The sequence below is a fragment of the Oncorhynchus mykiss genome, chromosome 5 (assembly GCF_013265735.2).
Source record: "Oncorhynchus mykiss isolate Arlee chromosome 5, USDA_OmykA_1.1, whole genome shotgun sequence".
Taxonomy (NCBI): domain Eukaryota; kingdom Metazoa; phylum Chordata; class Actinopteri; order Salmoniformes; family Salmonidae; genus Oncorhynchus; species Oncorhynchus mykiss.
Genome location: NC_048569.1, coordinates 45,315,804 through 45,329,793, shown reverse-complemented (window position 1 = coordinate 45,329,793; position 13,990 = coordinate 45,315,804). Strand labels below are relative to the sequence as shown.

Below are 13,990 nucleotides of genomic sequence, written 5' to 3'. Positions count from 1 at the left end.
CCATCAATTTGATCATTTTCTGTCATTTTCTGTTTCCTATATTTTTAGATTCCTGTCAAAAGGTAGCTACATCTGATTTTAAAATAGTGAGACTATTTCTGTTGGCCCTCAGTACCTTTTACGCCCTCAGTGTTGTGTAATCTAGCTTTGGCTATGTCAACTGAAGTTTGTGTTGAGGAATTAAACATATGGATAGGACGAGCTTTACTCAACGATTTACAGTGCCTTGCGAAAGTATTCGGCCCCCTTGAACTTTGCGACCTTTTGCCACATTTCAGGCTTCAAACATAAAGATATAAAACTGTATTTTTTTGTGAAGAATCAACAACAAGTGGGACACAATCATGAAATGGAACAACATTTATTGGATATTTCAAACTTTTTTAAGAAATCAAAAACTGAAAAATTGGGCGTGCAAAATTATTCAGCCCCTTTACTTTCAGTGCAGCAAACTCTCTCCAGAAGTTCAGTGAGGATCTCTGAATGATCCAATTTTGACCTAAATGACTAATGATGATAAATACAATCCACCTGTGTGTAATCAAGTCTCCGTATAAATGCACCTGCACTGTGATAGTCTCAGACGTCCGTTAAAAGCGCAGTGAGTATCATGAAGAACAAGGAACACACCAGGCAGGTCCGAGATACTGCTGTGAAGAAGTTTAAAGCCGGATTTGGATACAAAAAGATTTCCCAAGCTTTAAACATCCCAAGGAGCACTGTGCAGGCGATAATATTGAAATGGAAGGAGTATCAACCCACTACAAATCTACCAAGACCTGGCCGTCCCTCTAAATTTTCAGCTCATACAAGGAGAAGACTGATCAGAGATGCAGCCAAGAGGCCCATGATCACTCTGGATGAACTGCAGAGATCTACAGCTGAGGTGGGAGACTCTGTCCATAGGACAACAATCAGTCGTATATTGCACAAATCTGGCCTTTATGGAAGAGTGTCAAGAAAAAAGCCATTTCTTAAAGATATCCATAAAAAGTGTCGTTTAAAGTTTGCCAAAGCCACCTGGGAGACACACCAAACATGTGGAAGAAGGTGCTCTGGTCAGATGAAACCAAAATTGAACTTTTTGGCAACAATGCAAAACGTTATGTTTGGCGTAAAAGCAACACAGCTGAACACACCATCCCCACTGTCAAACATGGTGGTGGCAGCATCATGGTTTGGGCCTGCTTTTCTTCAGCAGGGACAGGGAAGATGGTTAAAATTGATGGGAAGATGGATGGAGCCAAATACAGGACCATTCTGGAAAAAAACCTGATGGAGTCTGCAAAAGACCTGAGACTGGGACGGAGATTTGTCTTCCAACAAGACAATGATCCAAAATATAAAGCAAAATCTACAATGGAATGGTTCAAAAATAAACATATCCAGGTGTTAGAATGGCCAAGTCAAAGTCCAGACCTGAATCCAATCAAGAATCTGTGGAAAGAACTGAAAACTGCTGTTCACAAATGCTCTCCATCCAACGTCACTGAGCTCGAGCTGTTTTGCAAGGAGGAATGGGAAAAAATTTCAGTCTCTCGATGTGCAAAACTGATAGAGACATACCCCAAGCGACTTACAGCTGTAATCGCAGCAAAAGGTGGCGCTACAAAGTATTAACTTAAGGGGGCTGAATAATTTTGCACGGACAATTTTTCAGTTTTTGATTTGTTAAAAAAGTTTGAAATATCCAATAAATGTCGTTCCACTTCATGATTGTGTCCCACTTGTTGTTGATTCTTCACAAAAAAATACAGTTTTATATCTTCATGTTTGAAGCCTGAAATGTGGCAAAAGGTCGCAAAGTTCAAGGGGGCCGAATACTTTCGCAAGGCACTGTATTTATCAACTAGAGGACTGTGTTGACTAGAGCCACCGTGCAGCCATCTTGGCACTCCCCCATCATTGTAAAACCTATTTTGGAAGCTATAGAAATGCATTTATTAATGTCTATATTAGTTTTTGCCACATGTATTCTATTCCATACACCTTACATACTTTTAAATGATATATTATGTGAGCTAAGCATAAACATTTAACATGTATAAACATTTTCCTTAAATAGTATCAGCAATTCAAGGTTTTTATAAGTATTCGGACTATGATGAAGATCAGATCAAATTCTGTGACTAATTTATGCAGAAATCCAATTAATTCCAAAGGGATCACATATTTTTTCTTGCCACTGTATATAATTGGTTTTACTGATTACAAAATAAACTGTGGATAAGTGGATAACAGAAGGGGACTGCTCAACTCAGTCTCGGTCCACCAAATCTTTTCAATCAGAGCGTCTAGATAATAGAACAACCTTTCAACCAGTGTGAGAGAGTACCTTGGCTAGCATCAAGGCAAACCCGAAGAAAAAAATTTGTTGGACACACATTTGTTTACATCCCCGTGAGCGAGCATCTCTCTTTTGCCAAGATAATCCATCCACCTGACATGTGTGGCATATCAAGAAGCTGATTAAACCGCATGATCGTTACACACCTTGTGCTGGGGGACAATAAAAAAAAGCTGCTCTATAATGTGCAGTTTTATCACACAACACAATGCCACAAATGTCTCCTGTTTTGTGGGACCGTGAAATTGGCACGCTGGACTGCTGGAATGTCCACCAGAGGTGTTGCCAGAAAATTGAATGTTAATTTCTCTACCATAAGTCAGCTCCCAACATCGCTTTAGAGATTTTGGCAGTACGGCCAACTGGCCTCACAAACGCAGACCTCGTGTAAGGCATTGTTGGCGAGCGGTTTGCTGATGTCAACGTGGTGAACAGAGTGATGGTGATGTGTACGACAGCGTGTTCGCACCGCCATTGAAGAAGAGTGAGAAAACATTCCACTGGCAACAATCAACAGCCTGATCAACTCTATAGGAAGGACATGTGTCGCGCAGTTTGAGTCAAATGGTGGTTACACCAGATACGGACTGATTTTCTGATCCACACTCATACCTTTTTTTAAGGAATCTGTGACCAACAGATGCATATGTGTATTCCCAGTCATGTGAAATCCATAGATTAGGGCCTAATTTCTTTATTTAAATTGACTGATTTCCTTATATGAACTGTAACTCAGTAAAATTGTTGAAATTGTTGCGTTTATATTTTTGTTCAATATATATATATATTAATAGTGTGTTATATTGTAGTGATGTATTAATGTTTGTTTTCTGCCCAGATTAAAATTTGCTATCTAGCTTAATCAGGTGCAATAGCATGTTTACATGGTCCCTGACAAATAATAAATAGATAGGATAAATAAATAGGATGTTGCCATCAGAGGAGAGAATACAGAATGCGGAGAATACAGAATGGAGAGAATGGTGAGAATAAAACCTGCGTATTTCTGTCAGGATCTAGGATCAATGGAGACACTCAAGTTTTTTAATCCTGTATCTCTTGACACATTCATGAAAATAGTCATGGCCTCTAAACCGTCAAGCTGCATACTGGATCCCATTCCAACTAAACTACGGAAAGATCTACTTCCTGTGCTTGGCCCTCCTATGTTGAACATAATAAATGTCTCCCTATCCACCGGATGTGTACCAAACTCACTAAAAGGTGGCAGTAATAAAGCCTCTCTTGAAAAAGCCCAACCTTGACCCGTAAAATGTAAAAAACTAAAAATCGGCCAATATTGAATCTCCCATTCCTCTCAAGAATTTTAGAAAAAGCTGTTGCACAGCAACTCACTGCCTTCCTGAAGATAAATAATGTAAACGAAATGCTTCAGTCTGGTTTTAGACCCCATCATAGCACTGAGACTGCCCTTGTGATGTGGAAAATGAACTTTTAATGGTGTCAGAGCAAGGCTCTGCATCTGTCCTCATGCTCCTAGACCTTAGTGCTGCTTTTGACGCCATCGATTACCACATTATTTTGGAGAGATTAGAAACCCTAACCCCACGGACAAGTTCTAGCCTGGTTTAGATCTTGTCTGTCAGTAAGATATCAGTTTGTCTCTGTGGATGGTTTGTCCTCTGACAAATCAATTGGACGTTTCGGCGTTCCTCGAGGTTCTGTTTTAGGACCACTATTGTTTTCACAATATATTCTACCTCATGGTGATGTCTTTCAGAAACACAATGTCAACTTTCACTGCTATGCGGACGACACACTTCAATGAAACATGTTGAAGCCCCAAAATTGCCTACCCTGGAAGCCTGTGTTTCAGACATAAGGAAGTGGATGGCGGCAAATGTTTTACTTTTAAACTTGGACAAAACAGAGATGCTAGTTCTAGGTCCCAAGAAACAAATTCATCTGACAATTAATCTTGTCGTCTCAAATAAAACTGTGAAATAAAACTGTGAAAGATCCCAGCGTTACTCTGGACCCTGATCTCTCTTTTGACAAAAGTATCAATAATATTTCAAGGACAGCTTTTTCTCATCTCCGTGTCATTGCAAAAATCTGAAACGTTTGGTCCAAAAATTATGCAGAAAAGATAATCCATGATTTTGTCACTTCTAGATTAGACCACTGCAATGCTGTACTCTCTGGCTACCTGGACAAAGCACTAAATAAACTTCCGTTAGTGCTAAACACGACTGCTAGAATCTAGAACCAAAGAAATGTATCATATGTGCTAGCCTCTCTACACTGGCTTCCTGTTAAGGCTAGGGCTAGGTTTTACAGCTAACCTACAAAGCATTACATGGGCTTGCTCCTACCCTTCTCTCCGATTTGGTCATGCCGTACATATCTACACATATGCAACATTCTCAAGACGCAGGCCTCCTTATTGTCTCTGGAATTTCTAAGCAAACAGCTGGAGGTAGAGCTTTCTCCTATCTCCATTTTTATGGAATGGTCTGCCTTTCCATGTGAGAGACACAGACTCGGTCTCGACCTTTAACTTCTTTGGGACTGGGGGTCAGTATTGAGTAGCTAGGATAATAAGGTTCCCAGAGTAAACTGCCTGCTACTCAGGCCCAAAAGCTAGAATATGCATATAATAGTAGTATATATATAGTAGTATATTTGGATAGAAAACACTCTGTAGTTTCTAAAACTGTTTGCATGATGTCTGTAAGTATAACAGAACTCATATGGCAGGCAAAAACCTGAGGAAAAAAATCAAACCAGGAAGTGGGAAATCTGAGGTTTGTAGTTTTTCAAGTCATTGCCTATTGAATATACAGTGTCTATGGGGTAATATTGCACCACCTAAGGCTTCCACTAGATGCCAACAGTCTTTAGAAGCTTGTTTGAGGCTTCTACTGTGAAGGAGGAGAGAATGAGAGCTGTTTGAGCTAGAGGTCTGGCAGAGTGCCATGAGCTGATCACGCGAGCGCCCCTGAGAGGTAGCTGCGTTCCATTGCATTTCTAAAGACAAAGGAATTCTCCGGTTGGAACATTATTGAAGATTTATGATAAAAACATCCTAAAGATTGATTCTATACATCGTTTGACATGTTTCTATGAACTGTAATATAACTTTTTTGACATTTTGTCTGAACAAGTGATCGCGCATTATGCATTTGGATTACTGGGCTGAACGCGCAAACAAAAAGGAGGTATTTGGACATAAATGATGGACTTTATCGAACAAAACAAACATTTATTGTGGAACTGGGATTCTTGGGAGTGCATTCCGATCAAGTGAATATTTATAACGCTATTTCTGACTTTTCTGACACCTCTCCTTCTTTGGTTAATGGCAGGATGTTTTTCTGTGCACTGACCTAACATGAAAGCAAGGTGTGCTTTCACCGTAAAGCCTTTTTGAAATCTGACACAGCGGTTGCATTAAGGAGAAGTTTTTTTTATATATATATTTTTTTTATTTTACCCCTTTGTCTCCCCAATTTCGTGGTATCCAATTGTTGTAGTAGCTACTATCTTGTCTCATCGCTACAACTCCCGTACGGGCTCGGGAGAGGTTGAAAGTCATGCGTCCTCCGATACACAACCCAACCAGCCGCACTGCTTCTTAACACAGCGCGCATCCAACCCAGCCGCACCAATGTGTCGGAGGATACACCTTGGTTAGCGCGCACTGCGCCCTACCGACCAAGCCCTTCCTAACCCGGACGACGCTAGGCCAATTGTGCGTCGCCCCACGGACCTCCCGGTCGCGGCTGGTTACGACAGAGCCTGGGCGCGAACCCAGGGACTCTGATGGCACAGCTGGCGCTGCAGTACAGCGCCCTTAACCACTGCGCCACCCGGGAGGCCCGCATTAAGGAGAAGTTTATCTTTATTATGAGTATTTCTGTCATTTGATGTGGCTCTCTGCACTTTCACCGGATGTTTGTTTGAGACAATGCATTTCTGATCATAACACACCAATTTCAAATTAGATTTTTGGACATAAAGATAACTTTATCGAACAAAACACACATTTATTGTGTAACATGAAGTCCTGTGAGTGCCATCTGATGAAGATCATCAAAGGTTAGTGATTAATTTAATGAGTCCTCTCCTTGGCTGGAAAATGGCTGTATGGTTTTCTGTGACTTGGTGCTGACCTAACAATCGTTTGGTGTGCTTTCGCCATAAAGCCTATTTGAAATCGGACACTGTGGCTGAATTTACATGAAGTTTATCTTTAAAATGGTGTAAAATACTTGTACGTTTGAGGAATTTTAATTATGGGATTTCTGTTGTTTTGAATTTGGTGCCATGCAATTTCACTGGCTGTTGGCGAGGTGGGACGCTACAGTCCCACATATCCCAGAGAGGTTAAGTCTTTACTGATGACTCATCTCTTCAGTAGGTCCTATGTTTGAGTGTAGTCTGGCCCAGGGGTGCAAAGGTGAACGGCAAGGCACTGGAGTGAAAGATTGACAAACCGCCCTTGCTGTCTCTGCCTGGCCGGCTCCCCTCTCTCCACTGGGATTCTCTGCCTCTGACCCTATTACGGAGGTTGAGTCACTGGCTTACTAGTGCTCTTCCATGCCGTCCCTAGGAGGGGTGCATCACTTGAGTGGGTTGAGTCACAGACGTGATCTTCCTGTCCGGTTTTGTGACCCCTCTAGCTCGTACAGTGGAGAAGATCTTCGTGGGCTATACTTAGCCTTGTCTCGGGGTAGTAATTTTGTGGTCTGATGATATCCCTCTAGTGGTATGCTTTGGCAAAGTGGGTGCCGTTATAACCTGCCTGGTTGGCCCTATCCGGGGGTATCGAATGGGGCCACAGTGACCCCTGACCCACCCCTGTCTCAGCCTCCAGTATCTATGGTGCAATAGTCTATGTGCCGGGTCAATCTGTTATATCTGGTGTAATTCTCCTGTCTTATCTGGTGTCCTGTGTGAATGTAACCCCCCCCCCCCCCCCGAAGATCATGCCTCAGGACTACCTGGCCTGATGACTCCTGGCTGTCCCCAGTCCACTTGGTCATGCTGCTGCTCCAGTTTCAACTGCTCTGCCTGCAGCTATGGAACCCTGACCTGTTCACCGGAAGAGCTACCGGACCTGCTGTTTTCGACTCTCCCTCTCTACCGCGCCTGCTGTCTCGACCTCTGATTGCTCGGCTATGAAAAGCCAACTGACATTTACTCCTGAGGTGCTGACCCATTGCACCCTCTACAACCACTGTGATTATTATTTGACCCTGCTGGTCATCTATGAACATTTGAACATCTTGAAGAACGATCTGGCCTTAATGGCCATGTAACACCAGGCTGGGTTTCTGCATAGCACTTTGGGACATCTGCTGATGTAAAAAGGACTTTTGAATGAAATTTGATTGAATACAGAATGGGGAGAATACAATAGTCAACCGTACCTGTTTGTACTCTCCTATGATGGAACCGTTCTTCTTTATCTCAGACTCTGATTTGTCCAGCTCCCGTCTACACATCTCTTTCAGCTGTAGACAGACAGGCACACCAACTTGATATCACATGCATTATGAATAACTTCACCTCTAACCTAAAACATAAGGACTTCATCTCAGTCAGGACAGGAGTCAACTGTCCTTGGGCCTGTAAAGTGCGTACATTAGTGACACACTCAAGGAGTAACACACACACACACACACACACACACACACGGAGTAGAAAATATGTAATCATCAAGAGGACATCAGCAAAGGACAGTGGCAATGGCAGATGCCCCCTGAGACAGTTGTACAAGTAAGTGAGAAATACAGTAGGCCCTGTGCTAGACGATAAGTCATGTCCTTGGAACACAGACCACGGCCACAGTACATGGGGGAGCCCACCATCCCCCTGTCTTAAAGAGACGGAGAAAAAGAGAGAGAGAATACTGCTTTCCCACCAAGGTGCATGAACAGAAAAGCAATCTGATGATGGAAAAAATATTCAGCAATACTCCGGAGGACAATGGCAGTTCACTTCAAAATAATTAGTTATCGATCAATCCAACACATTCACTTCCATTGTCAGTGAACTTCTATTGTCCTTCCAAGACAGCAATATTATTTTCAGACAGAGACAGCCAGCCAGATGAACAGACAAACGGACGAAGAGACAAACAGAGCCAGCCAGACAGACAGACCTGCGCAGACTCCTCCTCTAGCCGCCTCTTCTCGTCCTCCGAATCCACCAGCTTCTGTTTGGTCATCAACAGCTCCTTGTTCAGAGCATCTGCTTTCTCCTCAGCCTGAGGGACAGTTGCACACATGGATACAGTGACAAGGTCAACTGACAATAGCTAATACCAAATGACAACAACAAATCTATCGGAGGTTAAAACATTTTTATTTTAATAAAAAATGGATTTGACAGCTAAATGGGTTTTGGATAACAGAAAACGTACGAGCGCACACACACACACGCACACCCACGTTTACATACATGCACAAATCTAAGAAACTACATTTTGGGATGATGTGTCAGCCTTACGTTGTCCAGGTCCTTGCGCAGGGCGATCTTGCTGCTGACCAGTTCATGGGCCAGGTCATCATTCTCCTGCTCCAGACGCATGTTAGCCTCCTGGAGACGACGGTTCTCCCTCTACAGGACACAAGGAAAGGGCAGAGGAGGAAAGTAGGAGTGGGTAGGTGAAGGAGAGAGTGAGAGGAACAAGTGGAAAGATTGGGAGAGGAGACGAGAGTGAGAGAGAGTGGAGAAAGGAAAGAGTGAGTGAGTGAGTGAGTGAGTGGAAAGAGTGGAAAGAGTGGAGAATAGCGAGAGAGAAGCCTGTTGCCGGGCTGCACTATTGAAGATCCTCCGATCTTCTTCCTGTTTCTCTCAACTCGTGACATATATAATGTTTAACTATGCTTGTAAATAACAACCTTTGAGAATAAGCCTAGATTAAAAATTGACCTGGCTGCCGTACACAAATTCCCCTCCAGACATTCCTGGCATTACAACTACGTAATGGATAATGAGGCTGTGCACAAGTAGATGTTTGTGTGCACAGCCCACTTAAGAGACTAACTCAACTCCTTCACGCCAATGATGTGTGACTCTACCGATAGCTACTTTGAGGACAAATGTACTTTCTATCCCTGTGATATGTGGCTGCCCCCACCCAGCGATCTTCAGATGAATGCACCAACTGTAACCCGCTCTGGGTAAGAGCGTCTGCTAAATGACTCAAATGGAAAACATGCATAGTACCTCGTATCTCTCAATGGGAGCTTCCTGCTGTTCCTGCTGCTCTCTCATGGCGTGGTACTCCTTCTCGTACTTCTTCAGCTTCTTCTGACTGATCTGTAGAGACAGGGACAGACAGCACTGTTACTGGACCACGTCTACAGTAGGTCTACAGTACACAACAAGGAGGTAAGGGTGAGGGCATTGCGAGTGCTGTGGGGGCTCCCCAAAGCCTGGTTACAGCTCCAGGCAACAGGGTGTCTCTGATGGCTAGTACTATGGCACTTATAAATGTCCTTGTTTTTGAAAGGAAAGTACATTTTTTTGTCCATTAAAATAACATAACATTTATCAGAAATACAGTGTAGACATTGTTAATGTTGTAAATTACTATTGTAGCTGGAAACGGCAGATTTTTTAAAGAATATCTACATAGGCCCATTATCAGCAACCATCACTCCTTTGTTCCAATTTGGTCACTTGTGTGTCTTAATTATTTCATCAAATAGTGTGCTTAAAGCATCAGACAAGCTCAGTGCATATAGTTGATTTGATTAAAACACACAAGACCTGTCTATAATATGGAAAAATACATGTCAAAAAAGGACCAAAGAGAGAACAGATGACTCTCTGTCGATAATAACTAAATAGGAATTTACTGATAAAACAAACCTGCATATTTGTCAAGAACGAGTTACTCGTTGGTTATGCTGCATGTACAGCACATCAATAATAACCATGAACAACCATGCATCTGTGATTATCAACAGCTCTTTCAAAAAGCCCTGCCTTTCACTTCTCTCCACTGCTGCCCTTGTACAAAGAGCAGCAGTTTCTCAAAGCACACTCAGCATGTTGTAATCAGCATGTAGGGGGCATAAATACTGTATGCTCTTTCTCCAGCAGGCACCTCGTTGTAAATGAGGTCTATTTAGCCGGCTGCGGTTTCCTCCGGCTACGACCCACAGTACAGAACCGGGTCTGTTGTGGAGGAGCAGGTCCATAATGGTCCCAGTGATGACTGCAGATTCAGCTATTCAGGATACACTGGCTTCACTACACCACTGACACACCTGCTATGCTATGAGGGCTTAGTAGCTACTGGTTACGTTCTAGAACAGCACAGCCTACATGAGTTTGAATGCAAGCCTTTTGTATATTAAAGTGAGTGCGAGTGAGTGAGAGAGCGTACGTGCATACGTTGCACAGTGAGGTTGAGCCAGACCAGACACAGTGTGAGAAAGTTAAGAGTGTTGAGGGCAGGAAGTGCCCCCATCCAGTCAGATCCCCAATCTGTCCCAGTCTGACAGCTGTTGTCAGAGAAACCATCCGAGCAGAAGAGGAACACTGGGTCGTGTCACTGACAACACAGCGCATCTCTGCTGACTGAACAACAACGGAACAGAACTGTACTCACCGGGGTCACTGACACACCCTATGACATGATGAGACTATTGTCACTTGTTCGATTCGACACGGCAGCCCCAGAAATGTCCATGAGGCCATTTTTACAGAATTGTGCAGATAAAATAACTGCGTGCACACGAGTTAGCATACTGTACCCACATACACATGATCAACTCGAAGAGCCAAACAGCAGTTGAAACAACAGTGTAGACCCCGCCACTGTTTTGGTAAAAAAGATCAGGGATTGGGCTGGAGATAAGCAATCACTCGCAAATTCATAGACAAAGCTATGAATGCAGGGTCTGACCAAAATTATAGTTTTAACTATGTTTTTGAGGCTATACGGTGTTTGTTTATGTTTGCTTTGTTCACAAACATTGGAGTAAAACAATCTTATATTGTGGATTCTGATGGGGTACGTCAGTTAAACTAAGCTCATGAGGCATTTACAGGTTATATTCTTCAAGAATCATTCATTTATGAGTCCAAAAATGGATGTAACAACTGCTGATTGCCCCTTTAAAAAGGACAAAAATGTCAACCTATGCAGTCAGTGAGCGAGAGGGGGAAAGCAGTATGACCCCGGTGTGCCCTCTCTCCTCTCAGCTCCACTGTGTATGTACATGATTGAGGCTGTGTGTGTGTGTTTCACTGTGTATGCACTATGCAAAGTATGTGTGTGGGTGTGTACTGCCTGTAAACAGTGGCTGTGCTAAATACTGAGTGTGGTCACTTTAGTAATAGGCCTCTCCCTCTTACTAAAAGCCACAGCAGATCGCTGGAAGGAAACAGCTGGTTTAGCTTGAGCTATGCAAACTCACTCAAGCCTAAATAATTGAATCAGAGCACAGTCATATCTGGCTACCTGCTTCTGTAAAGTGGTTTGTACAGAGAAAAGTGTTGGGCAGAGCAGGGTGGTTTAGGCTGGTAAGAGGGGGAGAGGAGAGGTCCCTGATATTGCTGCCAGGCTCTGGGCTGAACTCTGACAGAATTTGTGACACCCTGAGGGAGGGTGTGAGGGAGGGTGAGTGGGTGTGGCTGTGTCTCTCACCAGGATAACCTTGCCTGCTCTTTTTAGCCCTTAAGATCCTAATCCTGCTCTACGACTAACTTTCAGATGACCAGCCCTGGGTGACCAGACCTGTCAAAAAAAGGTCAGAGGTCATAGAGTGCATGATCTTAAGCCTGACCCCATGCCCTACCTTATAAAAGATGTGACAAGACAGGTCGACCTGTTCTAAAGCCTGTCTGAATCAGAGGACAAGGACGCAGGTAATCTCCAACCTAGTGTACTGTAGGTGTTACGTAACGCAGTTTAGGATAAGCCAACCCCTTTTGAGAATATTTTTAGATACAAAATACATATGTAAAGGGATAAAAAAGAATTATTCTTAAGCATAGACCAGACTTACCTTCTAGGTCAGGACAGAGCATGGGTATGTCGTTTAGGATTAGCAGACACTTCTGAAAATGATTTCAGATGATTTTAGATACAATCCGTTTCCAAATATTTCGATACAAATCCATATAGGATGTAAATACTTCTCTCTCCTGGCCTAAGAAAGTCAGCTCAGGCCATAAGGTTATGAAGGTGTACTGTAGCTGTCAGTTTCTATTGCAGCTCAACACTGCCTCTGACTGGTTATTTAAAATGCCAGAGGAAGTGTGGTATATTGTTCTTATGCACTATGCACTGCGGACTGTCTGGACACAGGCCTTAGCGATTGTATATTGGACATATACCACAAAGCCCAGTGGTGCCTTAGTTCTATTATCAACTGGTTACCAAAGCAAACGATTGGTTAAAACCGCATTCCAGCTGGTGTCTATTCCACATTACCACCAGCTAAATCTATGACGTTAAAATGGCTATTTACTCTGCCCCATCTGACTGTGCAATCTACTGTCTCATCAGCCCAGCCAGTCAATTTATAAACTTGATCTCCACTATAAAAAGCATCTAGACATTATCTCACATTTCTTTTAGACTAATATTTAGTTTCCAACAGCAGAGATTTGTATAAACCTAGATGTCTGTCTCCATTGTTTCAATATTAAGATTTGATCTCCAGCTGTCCCATAGTAATGAACATGTCAGAATGAGACACAGGCAGGCAGGCAGCTTCACTCATCCAGGCGAAATCATGAATCAGCATAATTTTTTTATGGCTATATACAAAGAACTATCAATAGAAAACAGGTCAAACGAAAGGAAAGGCAGCTAGTTCAGTTTGAAGTGATTGTGTTCGCTAGCTCTTCTGAACAACAGTGTCCTGACGAGAGAGCACATGTTCTACCCCAGGCGAAATCGTGCATCATTAGCTCATTGTTATGGATGTATTCAAATAAATGTCACTAGAAAACAGCTTAAACAAACGCAAATGCAGCTACGTTGCTGTTATTCTGGCTACAAGGTTTGACGTGATCTGTGATGTGCTGTGGCTTTTGTAAGAGGAAGAGAGATCTAATACTATAGTGTCACAACTTGTGGACTTGTTTACGTGATGCTGTGCAGTTTGTTGCTAATGTTACGTTGCTACCTGCCAACTACACGGTTTTTACTTTTTAATTACTGTTTTATATTTAATTGTTTTCCCTAACTCTACTTTTTTAATTCAAATGTTTCTCCCCGGACGCTTTATCTGGACATGGTTTTATAGGATCCTCCACCAGCCAAAGCTAAGTAGTAACATTAACATGATGCTTTATCTGGACATGGTTCTATAGGATCCTCCACCAGCCAAAGCTAAGTAGTAACATTAACATGATGCCTTCTAATTCGCTGTACTCATAATATACAGAAAAACGATCGCCTTATGGCGAGGATAGCCGTGCTGCAAGCCCAGCTTCAGAAGCAATCGTTAGGCAAGGGTCATTTCAGTGTAGGAAAGGATGAAACAGCGCCTGTGTCACCAATAAGTACAGATAGTAGTATAAATCCCCTCACACAGTCCCCGCAGGCAGACAATTTTCTCATGGCTTCTGGAAGAAAATGCTGTAGGAATGCTCAACCGGTATCGCTCATTCAGCCGACAGAAACGTTCAACCGGTACTCCCCAT

At 42.8% G+C, this 13,990-nt stretch overlaps 1 protein-coding gene across 9 annotated transcripts in view; it reads right to left on the bottom strand.

Annotated features, from left to right (window-relative positions):
* LOC110523933 (rab GTPase-activating protein 1) overlaps nucleotides 1-13,990 on the bottom strand; it is a 132,441-nt gene that overhangs the window by 9,114 nt on the left and 109,337 nt on the right. For all 9 annotated transcript variants that reach the window (XM_036977658.1, XM_036977661.1, XM_036977660.1 and 6 more), the window contains 4 exons: nucleotides 9,548-9,640; nucleotides 8,825-8,935; nucleotides 8,478-8,582; nucleotides 7,744-7,827 (listed from right to left, as the gene is read on the bottom strand). In XM_036977658.1, the coding sequence (XP_036833553.1) occupies nucleotides 7,744-7,827; nucleotides 8,478-8,582; nucleotides 8,825-8,935; nucleotides 9,548-9,640 (393 nt within the window). The remainder of the gene's footprint in view (nucleotides 1-7,743; nucleotides 7,828-8,477; nucleotides 8,583-8,824; nucleotides 8,936-9,547; nucleotides 9,641-13,990) is intronic.